Genomic DNA, 16,090 nt, shown 5'->3' with positions numbered 1-16,090 from the left:
CTATAGATCATATGCTATGATATTATACACAATTAACTATAGACAGACAGCTTATTCACAGCAAGCACATGGGTCACAGTCCCTCACACAGTTGGCCACACACCCCAGCCACACATGTCAATCATGGTGCGCCCCCCCCCCCCCTGTCATTTTTCCCTGGTCACAGATACACTAACACAACAACTGACACCATCCACGGCTTCCTGACACTAGCTGAACATGAAAGTAAAATGACACAACAAACAAAGGCATGGTCTAATGGCACTAACAGGTGTCACTTTACTTTCATGTTTTATAGCATGCTCAGAACGGGCCCTGAACACATAAAGATTCCCAATAAGCTGTAATATGCAATCAGCAGAACACTTGTGTGCACTGCTGAATCAGGCCCCAACTCCTCACTACTTACTCAAACAACATAGGAGAGTTATTATCACCCCCCCTGCACTAACATGGTTGCCACCCCTTTCATTTTTACTCCAACTTGGACCACCAGTAGGATACTGCCGAAGGGGTCCTATGCTGGTTGTATTCACAACTACCCCCTGACCAGGTAGATACTCTGAACTATATCTAGAGCCCAACATGGCTGACCACCCAAGACAAGTGAAAATAGGAAAGTGGGTGGCAAATTACAAGAGACAAAGAGGCCTGAAACCAAGAGCCTGCCCACTTACATAAACATGCCTAGAATCTACCCCCTGAACCCAATTGGTTCCCCCACTCATCAGCAACTAACTTAACTCTCTACCAACCATACAAAAACACATTACCTCATATTGGGACTGTACTAAGGAAATGTTTAGAATTGATAGGTCTCCAATGGGTCCCTGAGAACAATATATGCCAGATGTTGTTGTAGATACCAGAAAGTGTTTTGCTTTGTATACTTGCCATCAAAATATGATAGAGTTTTGGGTCTGGTTTGCACAAAACGGACAATATTCAGGCTCTATTATACCAGGTCTCCATGCCACTGTGATATATATGCTTTATCTAACCACATATTGTACAATTAGTAAATAACATTTTTATATCTTGCATTATATTGTTCTCTTTTACATGATGTTACAGCAGGCACATACAGTGTTGTTAGGGGTTGTGGGTGGTGGGATGGGGGAGGGACTTTTCTGTCTTACTTTGCAATCACAAACTACATAAGCTGTTTTGTGTCATCTTTGTTTATTACTGTACTAGTTGAAGTACCCGGTGTTGCCTAGGTTTAAATCTTCAAGTTATTATATTTTATTATATAATGTCATCCAATTCCATCCAGTGGAAGGCCCATAACAGGCTCCCTGGGTCAAAGTTCTTCCCAGAGCACTCTGCCGTGAGGTCTGACCAGAACCCAACCACTCCATTAGGCATCCCAGATAAATTGCCACCCCTCTGTGAAGTATTCATCCAATTCCATCCAGTGGAAGGCCCAGAGCAGGCTCCCTGGGTCAAAGTTCTGCCCAGCATACACAATTAAGAGGTCCAACCCGGGATCTCTACCCCCTAATGTATCTTCTGGGATCCAATGTTCATTACACTGGTATGCATGAAAGAATGTGCAAAGGGCCGCTCTCTAGGTAAGAGTGGTCATTGCGAATGAGGCTCTTCCGGGTATATGACTCAGAAGTTCCTCTGGTGTCCTTCTGCGCATGCCGCGGGAGGGTGCTGGGTAGAGACGTGCAGTGAGGTAAATAGCTGGGGAGGCATTGGCTAGTATCAGAGCCAGAGTTACAGATACATATATGAACACGAGGTTTCATGTGGGCATTAAACAAAGGTACAGCAGTATATAGTGCGGGAAATTTGGTGTGTTTGAATCAGGGATGTACGGAAAAGGTAGATAAGGGAGGCAGTGCCTCACCTGCCATAGACTTTTTACTCCACAGTTTTGACTATAAAAATGATTAGAATAATACAAAGAAAATATTTATAATATTTTCTTAAAATGTTTCTTATAATTTAAATAGTCAAAACTCTGGAGTATACCTAAGTATGACAGGAAAGGTTCTGCCTCACCTGCCCGCACATCACTGGTGCTGAGAGGGATCCAATTGGATCCCTCTCACAACACTCTCCTGATAGAAGCCCATAGGCTTCTACAGGGTAACCACCGTATCCAAGCCCCGGAGTGCATCACATTCTGAGGCTTGGTGCATATGAGAAATGCGGCCAAACCTGCATTTTCAGAGTTTGACTGCATTTCTCCCTTTGCTGCTTCCTGCCCAAAGGGTGGTTACACCAAATATTGCTTTGATTTAGATTTCTTTTCTGTTCATTCACTTTGCATTTTGTTAATTGCTAAAAATAAACTATTAAAAGTTCTATTTTTGAAAGCTTTCTTACATTGCAGCATTTTTTCCACACCTGCCTAAAAATTTTGCACAGTACAGTACTGTAGGTTCATGACAAAAGATGTAATTACACTTCAAAATAATGGTCACATTTATTCCAGATGGCAATGTGTGGCTCGTCATGGCATTAAAAACAGCCCACAGTAATCTTTATTATTATTATTATTATTATCGTTTATTTATATGGCACCACAAGTGTTCCGCAGCGCCTTACAAGGTAACTTTACAAATTTTACAGAGTTGCTGACTGCAAGCATGTGGCAGAAAAAGGTCTCTATATAATATGGAAATTTCAACTGGGACAATGCACAATACAATAATATAAGTGATGCTCTGTACCTGGTAAATGCTCTTCTCTATATTGCAGAGCGTAAACCCATAAAGTTGCTCTTTCTGAAATACTGAAAAGAGGATCCTTCTATTTAGCTGGAAAGCTATCTCTCCTGCTAGACATTGGCAGCACTCAAACAGTCCAGGATCTGTAGGAGACAGCACATTACAGGAAAGGAAGAGGTAATAAACATATATTAACCTTGAAGTATTATATACCATTTATGACTGGAAAAGTCTGACAGAATACACTAGGGGTTGGGGTGGGGGTGTAATAGGGTACAAGGTTGTAAAGCGCAGACTTGTCAGCAATTTTGCCGTGGGATTTACATATAAAGGTAGGTACTTTTACAAACTTGTACCCTATTACATTCCAGCCCATGTCTTCCTTTTACTCACACAATACCCCTATTTACAGAAATGATGCCCACTTTGTTAGTGACCACCTCACTTTTGGCTGCTGAAAATAGGGACTGTCCATAGAAAACTGGCTGTTGTATTTATGTGCACTTTCCATTACAATAACAGTGGACAGGGACTCAATACACTACATTCAAGCTTGCTCTAAAGTAAAAAATACATCTGAAGACAACAGGACTCAGGGCCTGAGTCATTACCGATCGCAACTGTGATTATGCGCGTAATTGGCCAATTGTTGCTTTCTGCGCATGCGTATACATCCGCAGAGCGCGTGTGCGCGATCCGGCCACTGCAGTGACTACACAGACCCATCGCAAAATGTGACTGACAGGAAGTGCCGTTTGAGGGATGTGATGGGGGGGTGGTTGGCGAAATGCAGGTGTGCCAGTGTGTTGAACGCCACTGCATAGGTGTGCATAATTTATCCACTGCGATGCCTTATGCATGCTGAGTACTCATAACGTGCGATGAAGTTAGCAATTCCTGAGTAAGGTCAGAGCTTGTGCAAGTGTGCGTGAGGCTGCGATGGTACCGATGGTTTCACAGTCTTGCTAAAAAGTACGGATGTGTGTAAGGTAAAGTGGGCGTCCTTATGTTATGCTGTGACGGCATAGCTACTGCAATGGATTAGCATACTAGCACAGTAAGACTGCGTGCGTAAACACTATTGCAATTGCAGTTTCGATCTGTAATGAATCAGGCCCTCAATTACTTGCATTTCAATGCACAACTGGCACTAGCCATAGAGGAAAAGTCTGAGAATGAGTGAACAATATTTGTAAAAACAGTAAGTAAAGTTGTCTAGTACAGGAGCTCTGTGTATGGTCATTGTCTGTGCAATAAGCACAAACTAGCAGGTTGGGTTGAGATATTAGTCAGTCTGAGTTTGGCATCCATTAAAATAAGAAAGCAGTTGATAGAAGAGAACAATAAGTTTTCTTTTTAATTTATAAATGTGATGATAAGTGCTCCTTCTGGCTCAAATCTTAATATATGTCAGCCAGTGCTAATTATTGGAAGCAATGTAGTTGACTAAGAGCACGTCACCAGGTTATACAATATTTTATGTATTCTTCTGCTAGTGTTCTGTGGCCTCATGTGGACGCCATTCTGATATTCACCCAAACAGGCAATGCGTCTGTGTCACACAGCTTATGTGTCCTGATTTTGTACACACAGTCGCAGTACTAATTTGGATGCACAGTAGCAGAAATGTAAGGGGTGTTCCTGGAAGCTGACTGGGAGGTAACAGGGGGGTGTCTAAAAAGACCATAATGCATCTAACGGGAATGTTGCAGGCGTGTCGTCGAAAGCGGTTGTGACTCTAAAGGCACATCAGATGGTAATGAGTCTTCTATAGATGCAACAAGTGGGCATCTCAGTCCTTGCACATCCAGATCCATGACTTTACACCATGAAGGGCTCTGTAGTGGCAGGTTAATGCAGGTCACTCACAACTCTCTTGACTTTAGAGATGCCGCCCAAATTCTTGGTGGATTTTCTTTACAGACCACAAATCTCTGGTGGATCCACTACACAAAACACACACGTCTCTGGTGGATTTACTATACAGACCATAAATCTTTGGTGGGTTTGCTATACAGAATCCAGGCCTATGTGGGCAAACCCAGCATCCTAGCTCAGCCTACACCAGATGTTGGGATGTGCTCTTCACAATAGACAGTCACAGCTTGATTGTACTTGTATTGTTATAAGGGAATGGAGAGCGGAAGTGTACAGCAGCTGTGGCATGATGGTGGGGGGGGTAAAGGTGCTCCAACACCATCGAACCATTCACAGCCCTCACAAACCTTCACAACAGGATATTTTCCTAGGAGAATGCACAACAGGCAAACATCACTCCAGTGTTGGCTGTACTCCAACACTAATCATCTCCTGCTAGTCTTTGGTTAAGTCTGGTTGTGAATGACAGTTATTTAGTTCAATAGACTGAACGTTCTCTGAAACATCTCACAACCCCTGTAATTTTACTTAACATCATCTCTTTCTGTTACTAATATTAAGATTATGAATGGTTTTACCTTGAATAGGGCTTGGGGGGTGTTCTTTTCTATCCTCTTCTATACACATATTGCAAGAATAAAAGGAAAAGCAACATTGGTGTTAATTAGGCAGGACTATAACTCATTGAATGGATGTGCACAGCTACTTATCAAGTCTTTCACATTCAGCACACTGAATATCTATTCTAGTACTTGACCTAACAAATAATTATACCAAGCACAATGTAGAATACCATTCAGAATGTAAACCCTAGTGTGCAAATGACAAGTAAGCAGAGTGTGAAATATTAAGTCCTTGATAAAGATGTTATTTTAGAGAAGGCTTCATAACAGAAGTGCATAATCTGACCTGCATACAAAAACTACAAGCAAATCAGATTATGGATCGGGGAAAAATCCATATCTTATTACAATTCTGTGTATCCCAGGGGTCTATTTACTAAGCCTTGGATGGAGATAAAGTGAACAGAGATAAAGTAACAACCAATCAGCCAAAATGTCATTTTTCAAACACAGTCTGTGACATGGCAGTTAGGAGCTGATTGGTTGGGACTTTATCTCCGTTGACATTATCTCCATCCAAGGCTTAGTATATAGACCCTATTCTGAATCATACTTCACACCTCCCAACATTCTCAACAGGCAGGTTGGGAATTTTGCAAGTTGACTGAAGGTGCGAGAACCTTCAAAATGGGGTTTAACCTGGCAACAAGGGGTGTGGCATCAAGGCAAGGGGAGTGGCCTCACGGAAAATGACATTCTCCCGAGCCATACCCCCTGTTTTCATCATGATGGTGGCATGCCCAAAACGCTCCATGAACTGCTGGGCATGTCCCCAGCCCCGCATGCATACATCTCACAGCACCACTTCATTCTGGGACCTCATTAAGATCAATTATCAGTCAAACGTGAGACCTCAATGGATACTAATTATTGCAAAGTAATTCCAACAAGGATATCTGATATATAAAGTTCACAAGCTTATGTCCTTTAAGATAAAAGTGTCTCGCAACAGGTGAAGTGCTGTGGTCTACACTTGTATTAGCCTATATATATATATATATATATATATATATATATATATATATATATATATTATAATCCAGGTACTGGTCACAGTGCTAAACCAAAATCAAGGTGTTTAATCAGAAGGTCAGTCTCTGATATGAAAATCCACTTCAAAACACTACATTCCAAATTCTGGAGATGGCTGCTCAACGTTCCCCAAATGTTTATGAAAATAAAAGAGTGGAAAGAAGCGCACAATGGTGTAAATCGTCAGGGGCGCTGAGATGGGGGGGAGCGGGTACACTTTACCCGGGCCCGGGCTTCCAGAGGGGCCTGGTGGCCCCGCCCCCCCTCCCTTCCTCCCGCAGCAGCCCAGCATGTGGGAGATTGCTAGCGCCCCCTCCCCGGAGCGCAGCGCCACTTCGCGGCGTTGCAAAAATATATATTTTTTTTTTTCCTCTTCAAGGGGGCGTGGCCACGCCTCCCATGAATAGGCCACGCCTCCTCTTTACCGGGACCCGGCGGCGCTCTCTACGGCCCTGTAAATCGTTACAATAATGGTGACACGCAACACACATATATAATTAGCGTGCCATGTTGCCCTAGTATATGAGCATATGATAGGTGGTCTTTTAAGGATATCCCTTCTGGTACCTCAGACAGTTCAGTATAAGGGTTGTCACAGGACCCAGTCAATATATGGAAAGATAGATAACACTCTCATGGTGTAGTAGTACACCCAATTTATTACAAGTACAAAAACACACAAAAAATGCACAATTACATTCAATAAAATTTCAATAAGCTTATCTGGTAGCTGACCACGTCAGTAAGCAAAAGGGGGACAGAGTGACCTTTTTTGTACTTGTAATAAATTGTGAGTGAGCGACCACAACACTTTTTATATACAGAGCAATGTCAGGCGGCACTCACAGGGCTTCACTTCAGGTAGTAGAAAGAAATAAGGAGACGCTACTCAAAATGCAGATTAACGTTTCAGTTATATTTTCAACTTTTGTCAGAATCAAGTGCTATAATACAAAAGAGCTTACCTTTATAGTGTAATCCCATCACCATGCCGCACATAGTGCAAAACCAACCAAAGAGTTTTTTAAGGCTAAAAAGTGGAATGTTATGCAATGGCCAAGTCAATCCCCTGACCTGAATCCGATTGAGCATGCATTTCACTTGATGAAGACAAAACTTAAGGGAAAATGCCCCAAGAACAAGCAGGAACTGAAGACATTTGCAGTAGAGGCCTGGCAGAGCATCACCAGGGATGAAACCCAGCGTCTGGTGATGTCTATGCGTTCCAGACTTCAGGCTGTAATTGCCTGCAAAGGATTTGCAACAAAGTATTAAAAAGTGACAGTTAGATTTAGGATTGTTTAGTTTGTCCCATTACTTTTGGCCCCTTAAAAAGTGGGAGGCACATATAGAAACCGTTGTAATTCCTACACCGTTCACCTGATTTGGATGTAATTACCCTCAAATTAAATCTGAAAGTCTGCAGTTAAAGCACATCTTGTTTGTTTCATTTCAAAGCCATTGTGGTGGTGAATAGAGGCCAAAATATGAACATTCTGGCAATGCAATGTCCCAATACTTATGCACCTGACTGTGTTTATATATATATATATATATATATATATATATATATACTGTATATTAGGGGTGTGCACCGGCCACTTTTCGTGTTTTGTGTTTTGGTTTTGGATCTGGATCTTTCTTCGTGTTTTGGATCTGGATTGGTTTTGCCAAAACCACCCTTCCGTGTTTTGGGTTCTGGGTTTTGTGTTTTGGATCTGTATTTTTTTGAAAAAAAGCATAAAAACAGCTAAAATCACAGAATTTGTAGGTTTTTCTGCTCCTATGCTATTATTAACCTCAATAACCTTAATTTCCACTCATTTCCAGTCTATTCTGAATACCTCACACCTCACAATAGTGTTTTTATGTCCAAAAGGTTGCACCGAGGTAGCTGGATGACTATGCTAAGCGACACGAGTGGGCGGCACAAACACGTGACCCATCTAGGCGTGAAACTGCAGTGGCAGACAGGATGGCATTGAAAAACTAGGCCCCAAACTGTACATAATGCAAAGAAAAAAAAGAGGTGCAAGATGGAATTGTCCTTGGGCCCTCCCACCCACCCTTATGTTGTATAAACAGGACATGCACACTTTAACAAACCAATCATTTCAGCGCCAGGGTCTGCCACACAACTGTGGCTGAAATGATTGGTTCGTTTGGGCCCCCACAAAACAAGCTGGCAATTAATCTGTCCCTGCACAAACTGGCTCTACGGAGGCAAGAAGTCGTCCTCATCCTCCTCATCCACAGATTCCTCACCCTCTTCAGTGTTATGTACATCCTCATCCTCACAGAGTATTAATTCGTCCCTGCTGGAACCACAGGTCCCTCTGTACGTTCTGGAGGCTGGTCTCCCTGGAAGAGTTGATCATTCATTTTATGAACATCATCTTCTCCGCATTTTGTGGAAGCAACCTCCTACGCCTTTCGCTAACAAGGTTCCCGGCTGCACTAAACACTCTTTCGGAGTACACACTGGAGGGGGGGCAACTCAGGTAAAATAGAGCCAGTTTGTACAGGGACCTCCAAATTGCTTCTTTTTCCTGCCAGTACAGGTACGGACTGTCTGACATGCCTACTTGGATGCTGTCACCGATGTAATCCTTTAACAGACAGACGCACGCTTGTCGCTGCTGCTTTGAGGATTCAAGTGCGGCTACAGCCCACACAATTCACAAAGACAGAAAAAAAAAAAGAATATTTTTATTGTTTGTGGAGCACACTTTGAGGGTTACACCACCCTCTAACAGACAGACGCACGCTTGTCGCTGCTGCTTTGAGGATGCAAGTGCGGCTACAGCCCACACAATTCACAAAGACAGAAAAAAGAAGAAGAATATTTTTATTCTTTGTGTAGCACACTTTGAGGGTGTCACCACCCTTTAACAGACAGACGCACGCTTGTCGCTGCTGCTGTAAGGATGCAGGTGCGGCTACAGCCCACACATTTCACAAAGACCGAAAAAAAAAGAACAATATTTTAATTGTTTGTGTAGCACACTTTGAGGGTGTCACCACCCTTTAACAGACAGACGCACGCTTGTCGCTGCTGCTTTAAGGATGCAGGTGCGGCTACAGCCCACACAATTCACAAAGACAGAAAAAAGAAGAATATTTTTATTGTTTGTGTAGCACACTTTGAGGGTGTCACCACCCTTTAACAGACAGACGCACGCTTGTCGCTGCTGCTTTGAGGATGCAAGTGCGGCTACATCGCACACAAGTCACAAACACATTAAAAAAATAGTTTTTTATTTTTTGGAGCACTTTGAGAGTTACACCACCCTTTAACAGACAGACGCACGCTTGTCGCTGCTGCTTTAAGGATGCAGGTGCGGCTACAGCCCACACATTTCACAAAGACCGAAAAAAAGAACAATATTTTAATTGTTTGTGTAGAACACTTTGAGGGTGTCACCACCCTTTAACAGACAGACGCACGCTTGTCGCTGCTGCTTTGAGGATGCAAGTGCGGCTACAGCCCACACAATTCACAAAGACAGAAAAAAGAAGAAGAATATTTTTATTCTTTGTGTAGCACACTTTGAGGGTGTCACCACCCTTTAACAGACAGACGCACGCTTGTCGCTGCTGCTGTAAGGATGCAGGTGCGGCTACAGCCCACACATTTCACAAAGACCGAAAAAAAAAGAACAATATTTTAATTGTTTGTGTAGCACACTTTGAGGGTGTCACCACCCTTTAACAGACAGACGCACGCTTGTCGCTGCTGCTTTAAGGATGCAGGTGCGGCTACAGCCCACACAATTCACAAAGACAGAAAAAAGAAGAATATTTTTATTGTTTGTGTAGCACACTTTGAGGGTGTCACCACCCTTTAACAGACAGACGCACGCTTGTCGCTGCTGCTTTGAGGATGCAAGTGCGGCTACATCGCACACAAGTCACAAACACATTAAAAAAATAGTTTTTTATTTTTTGGAGCACTTTGAGAGTTACACCACCCTTTAACAGACAGACGCACGCTTGTCGCTGCTGCTTTAAGGATGCAGGTGCGGCTACAGCCCACACATTTCACAAAGACCGAAAAAAAGAACAATATTTTAATTGTTTGTGTAGAACACTTTGAGGGTGTCACCACCCTTTAACAGACAGACGCACGCTTGTCGCTGCTGCTTTAAGGATGCAGGTGCGGCTACAGCCCACACAATTCACATAGACAGATAAAAGAAGAAGAATATTTTTATTGTTTGTGTAGCACACTTTGAGGGTGTCACCACCCTTTAACAGACAGACGCACGCTTGTCGCTGCTGCTTTAAGGATGCAGGTGCGGCTACAGCACACACATTTCACAAAGACCGAAAAAAAAAGAACAATATTTTAATTGTTTGTGTAGCACACTTTGAGGGTGTCACCACCCTTTAACAGACAGACGCACGCTTGTCGCAGCTGCTTTAAGGATGCAGGTGCGGCTACAGCCCACACAATTCACAAAGACAGAAAAAAGAACAATATTTTAATTGTTTGTGTAGCACACTTTGAGGGTGTCACCACCCTTTAACAGACAGACGCACGCTTGTCGCTGCTGCTTTAAGGATGCAGGTGCGGCTACAGCCCACACAATTCACAAAGACAGAAAAAAGAAGAATATTTTTATTGTTTGTGTAGCACACTTTGAGGGTGTCACCACCCTTTAACAGACAGACGCACGCTTGTCGCTGCTGCTTTGAGGATGCAAGTGCGGCTACATCGCACACAAGTCACAAACACATTAAAAAAATTTTTTTGATTTTTTGGAGCACTTTGAGAGTTACAACACCCTTTAACAGACAGACGCACGCTTGTCGCTGCTGCTTTGAGGATGCAAGTGCGGCTACAGCCCACACAATTCACAAAGACAGAAAAAAAAAGAACAATATTTTAATTGTTTGTGTAGCACACTTTGAGGGTGTCACCACCCTTTAACAGACAGACGCACGCTTGTCGCTGCTGCTTTAAGGATGCAGGTGCGGCTACAGCCCACACATTTCACAAAGACCGAAAAAAAAAGAACAATATTTTAATTGTTTGTGTAGCACACTTTGAGGGTGTCACCACCCTTTAACAGACAGACGCACGCTTGTCGCAGCTGCTTTAAGGATGCAGGTGCGGCTACAGCCCACACAATTCACAAAGACAGAAAAAAGAAGAATATTTTTATTGTTTGTGTAGCACACTTTGAGGGTGTCACCACCCTTTAACAGACAGACCACGCTTGTCGCTGCTGCTTTGAGGATGCAGGTGGAATCTAGACGGGATTTGGAACCGAGGACACACTACCTCCATCAATTGTCTAAATCCCACTGCACTAATGTCGGATACCGGACGCACGTCTAACACCAACATAGCAGTCAAGGCCTCAGTTATACGTTTTGCTTCAGGATGACTGCTGTCGTACTTCATCCTCATCGCTAGGGACTGTTGGAGGGTCAATTGTTTAGTAAAAGTAGTGATGTTCCTACTTCCTCTCTGGGATGATGAACAACTCCCAGCAGCAGCAACAGCACTAGTAGGAAGTGGTTCTTGATCTTTCCCTATTTTATTTTTATCAGAGAAAGTTTGGTCCTCCATTTATGTTATATTGATATATATATGTGCGGCTAAAGCGCACACAAACACAGAAAATATTTTTTTATTTTTGCTGGAGAGTAGTGCACTTTGTGGGTTACACCACCCTTTAAGAAATGAGCCAGCCGGCTCTTTACTTATAGGACACAGGCGCACGCTTAGCGCTGCTCCTTTGTTGATGCACGTGCAGCCACAGTGCACACAAGTCACAAACACAGAAAATATATATTTTTTTGGTTTGGAGTGTACTTTGGGGGTTACAGAACCCTTTAACGGTCAAGCCAGCCGGCCCTTTACTTATGACACAGGCGCACGCTTGGCACTACTTTGTTGATGCACGTGCGGCTACTGCGCACACAATTCACAAACACAGAAAATAATTTTTTTTTTGGTTTGGACTGGAGTGTACTTTCGGGGGTTACAGCACCCTTTAACGGTCAAGCCAGCCGGCCCTTTACTTATGACACAGGCGCACACTTGGCACTACTTTGTTGATGCACGTGCGGCTACTGCGCACACAATTCACAAACACAGAAAATAATTTTTTTTCGGTTTGGACTGGAGTGTACTTTGGGGGTTACAGCACCCTTTAACGGTCAAGCCAGCCGGCCCTTTACTTATGACACAGGCGCACGCTTGGCACTACTTTGTTGATGCACGTGCGGCTACTGTGCACACAATTCACAAACACAGAAAATAATTTTTTTTTTGGTTTGGACTGGAGTGTACTTTCGGGGGTTACAGCACCCTTTAACGGTCAAGCCAGCCGGCCCTTTACTTATGACACAGGCGCACGCTTGGCACTACTTTGTTGATGCACGTGCGGCTACTGCGCACACAATTCACAAACACAGAAAATAATTTTTTTTTTGGTTTGGACTGGAGTGTACTTTGGGGGTTACAGCACCCTTTAACGGTCAAGCCAGCTGGCCCTTTACTTATGACACAGGCGCACGCTTGGCACTACTTTGTTGATGCACATGCGGCTACTGCGCACACAATTCACAAACACAGAAAATAATTTTTTTTTTGGTTTGGACTGGAGTGTACTTTGGGGGTTACAGCACCCTTTAACGGTCAAGCCAGCCGGCCCTTTACTTATGACACAGGCGCACGCTTGGCACTACTTTGTTGATGCACGTGCGGCTACTGCGCACACAATTCACAAACACAGAAAATAATTTTTTTTTTGGTTTGGACTGGAGTGTACTTTCGGGGGTTACAGCACCCTTAACGGTCAAGCCAGCCGGCCCTTTACTTATGACACAGGCGCACACTTGGCACTACTTTGTTGATGCACGTGCGGCTACTGCGCACACAATTCACAAACACAGAAAATAATTTTTTTTCGGTTTGGACTGGAGTGTACTTTGGGGGTTACAGCACCCTTTAACGGTCAAGCTAGCCGGCCCTTTACTTATGACACAGGCGCACGCTTGGCACTACTTTGTTGATGCATGTGCGGCTACTGCGCACACAATTCACAAACACAGAAAATAAATTTTTTTTTGGTTTGGACTGGAGTGTACTTTGGGGGTTACAGCACCCTTTAACGGTCAAGCCAGCTGGCCCTTTACTTATGACACAGGCGCACGCTTGGCACTACTTTGTTGATGCACATGCGGCTACTGCGCACACAATTCACAAACACAGAAAATAATTTTTTTTTTGGTTTGGACTGGAGTGTACTTTGGGGGTTACAGCACCCTTTAACGGTCAAGCCAGCCGGCCCTTTACTTATGACACAGGCGCACGCTTGGCACTACTTTGTTGATGCACATGCGGCTACTGCGCACACAATTCACAAACACAGAAAATAATTTTTTTTTTGGTTTGGACTGGAGTGTACTTTCGGGGGTTACAGCACCCTTAACGGTCAAGCCAGCCGGCCCTTTACTTATGACACAGGCGCACGCTTGGCACTACTTTGTTGATGCACGTGCGGCTACTGCGCACACAATTCACAAACACAGAAAATAATTTTTTTTTTGGTTTGGACTGGAGTGTACTTTCGGGGGTTACAGCACCCTTTAACGGTCAAGCCAGCCGGCCCTTTACTTATGACACAGGCGCACACTTGGCACTACTTTGTTGATGCACGTGCGGCTACTGCGCACACAATTCACAAACACAGAAAATAATTTTTTTTCGGTTTGGACTGGAGTGTACTTTGGGGGTTACAGCACCCTTTAACGGTCAAGCCAGCCGGCCCTTTACTTATGACACAGGCGCACGCTTGGCACTACTTTGTTGATGCACGTGCGGCTACTGTGCACACAATTCACAAACACAGAAAATAATTTTTTTTTTGGTTTGGACTGGAGTGTACTTTCGGGGGTTACAGCACCCTTTAACGGTCAAGCCAGCCGGCCCTTTACTTATGACACAGGCGCACGCTTGGCACTACTTTGTTGATGCACGTGCGGCTACTGCGCACACAATTCACAAACACAGAAAATAATTTTTTTTTTGGTTTGGACTGGAGTGTACTTTGGGGGTTACAGCACCCTTTAACGGTCAAGCCAGCTGGCCCTTTACTTATGACACAGGCGCACGCTTGGCACTACTTTGTTGATGCACATGCGGCTACTGCGCACACAATTCACAAACACAGAAAATAATTTTTTTTTTGGTTTGGACTGGAGTGTACTTTGGGGGTTACAGCACCCTTTAACGGTCAAGCCAGCCGGCCCTTTACTTATGACACAGGCGCACGCTTGGCACTACTTTGTTGATGCACGTGCGGCTACTGCGCACACAATTCACAAACACAGAAAATAATTTTTTTTTTGGTTTGGACTGGAGTGTACTTTCGGGGGTTACAGCACCCTTAACGGTCAAGCCAGCCGGCCCTTTACTTATGACACAGGCGCACACTTGGCACTACTTTGTTGATGCACGTGCGGCTACTGCGCACACAATTCACAAACACAGAAAATAATTTTTTTTCGGTTTGGACTGGAGTGTACTTTGGGGGTTACAGCACCCTTTAACGGTCAAGCTAGCCGGCCCTTTACTTATGACACAGGCGCACGCTTGGCACTACTTTGTTGATGCATGTGCGGCTACTGCGCACACAATTCACAAACACAGAAAATAAATTTTTTTTTGGTTTGGACTGGAGTGTACTTTGGGGGTTACAGCACCCTTTAACGGTCAAGCCAGCTGGCCCTTTACTTATGACACAGGCGCACGCTTGGCACTACTTTGTTGATGCACATGCGGCTACTGCGCACACAATTCACAAACACAGAAAATAATTTTTTTTTTGGTTTGGACTGGAGTGTACTTTGGGGGTTACAGCACCCTTTAACGGTCAAGCCAGCCGGCCCTTTACTTATGACACAGGCGCACGCTTGGCACTACTTTGTTGATGCACGTGCGGCTACTGCGCACACAATTCACAAACACAGAAAATAATTTTTTTTTTGGTTTGGACTGGAGTGTACTTTCGGGGGTTACAGCACCCTTAACGGTCAAGCCAGCCGGCCCTTTACTTATGACACAGGCGCACGCTTGGCACTACTTTGTTGATGCACGTGCGGCTACTGCGCACACAATTCACAAACACAGAAAATAATTTTTTTTTTGGTTTGGACTGGAGTGTACTTTCGGGGGTTACAGCACCCTTAACGGTCAAGCCAGCCGGCCCTTTACTTATGACACAGGCGCACGCTTGGCACTACTTTGTTGATGCACGTGCGGCTACTGCGCACACAATTCACAAACACAGAAAATAATTTTTTTTTTGGTTTGGACTGGAGTGTACTTTCGGGGGTTACAGCACCCTTAACGGTCAAGCCAGCCGGCCCTTTACTTATGACACAGGCGCACGCTTGGCACTACTTTGTTGATGCACGTGCGGCTACTGCGCACACAATTCACAAACACAGAAAATAATTTTTTTTTGGTTTGGACTGGAGTGTACTTTCGGGGGTTACAGCACCCTTTAACGGTCAAGCCAGCCGGCCCTTTACTTATGACACAGGCGCACGCTTGGCACTACTTTGTTGATGCACGTGCGGCTACTGCGCACACAATTCACAAACACAGAAAATATATTATTTTTTTAGCACTTGGGGGGAGCACCCCTGATGGACAGAGCACCCCCTGGACAACACTACAGCACCTCTTTAGGACTGGGACACTGCACAGGACTTTGGAGTGGACACAGCCCCTATGGAGAACTGACTGCACAACACAGTCCAGCCAGCCCCTATGGACTTTGAAGTAGTGGACACAGCCCCTATTAACAACAGCAGCACAGCACAACACAGCCAGCCCCTATGGACTTTGAA

General features: G+C 44.2%; 1 protein-coding gene across 1 annotated transcript in view; it reads right to left on the bottom strand.

Annotated features, from left to right (window-relative positions):
• LOC148534612 (speriolin-like protein) overlaps positions 1 to 16,090 on the bottom strand; it is an 84,224-nt gene that overhangs the window by 26,814 nt on the left and 41,320 nt on the right. The window contains exon 2 of the mRNA XM_088465864.1: positions 2,688 to 2,827. Coding sequence (XP_088321990.1) covers positions 2,688 to 2,827 — 140 coding nt within the window. The remainder of the gene's footprint in view (positions 1 to 2,687; positions 2,828 to 16,090) is intronic.

This window comes from Taudactylus pleione, unplaced genomic scaffold, assembly GCF_031769625.1.
Source record: "Taudactylus pleione unplaced genomic scaffold, aTauple2 ptg000065l, whole genome shotgun sequence".
Taxonomy (NCBI): Eukaryota; Metazoa; Chordata; class Amphibia; order Anura; family Myobatrachidae; genus Taudactylus; species Taudactylus pleione.
The sequence above is the reverse complement of the archived record's forward strand: the minus strand, read 5'-3'. Positions and strand labels throughout refer to the sequence as shown.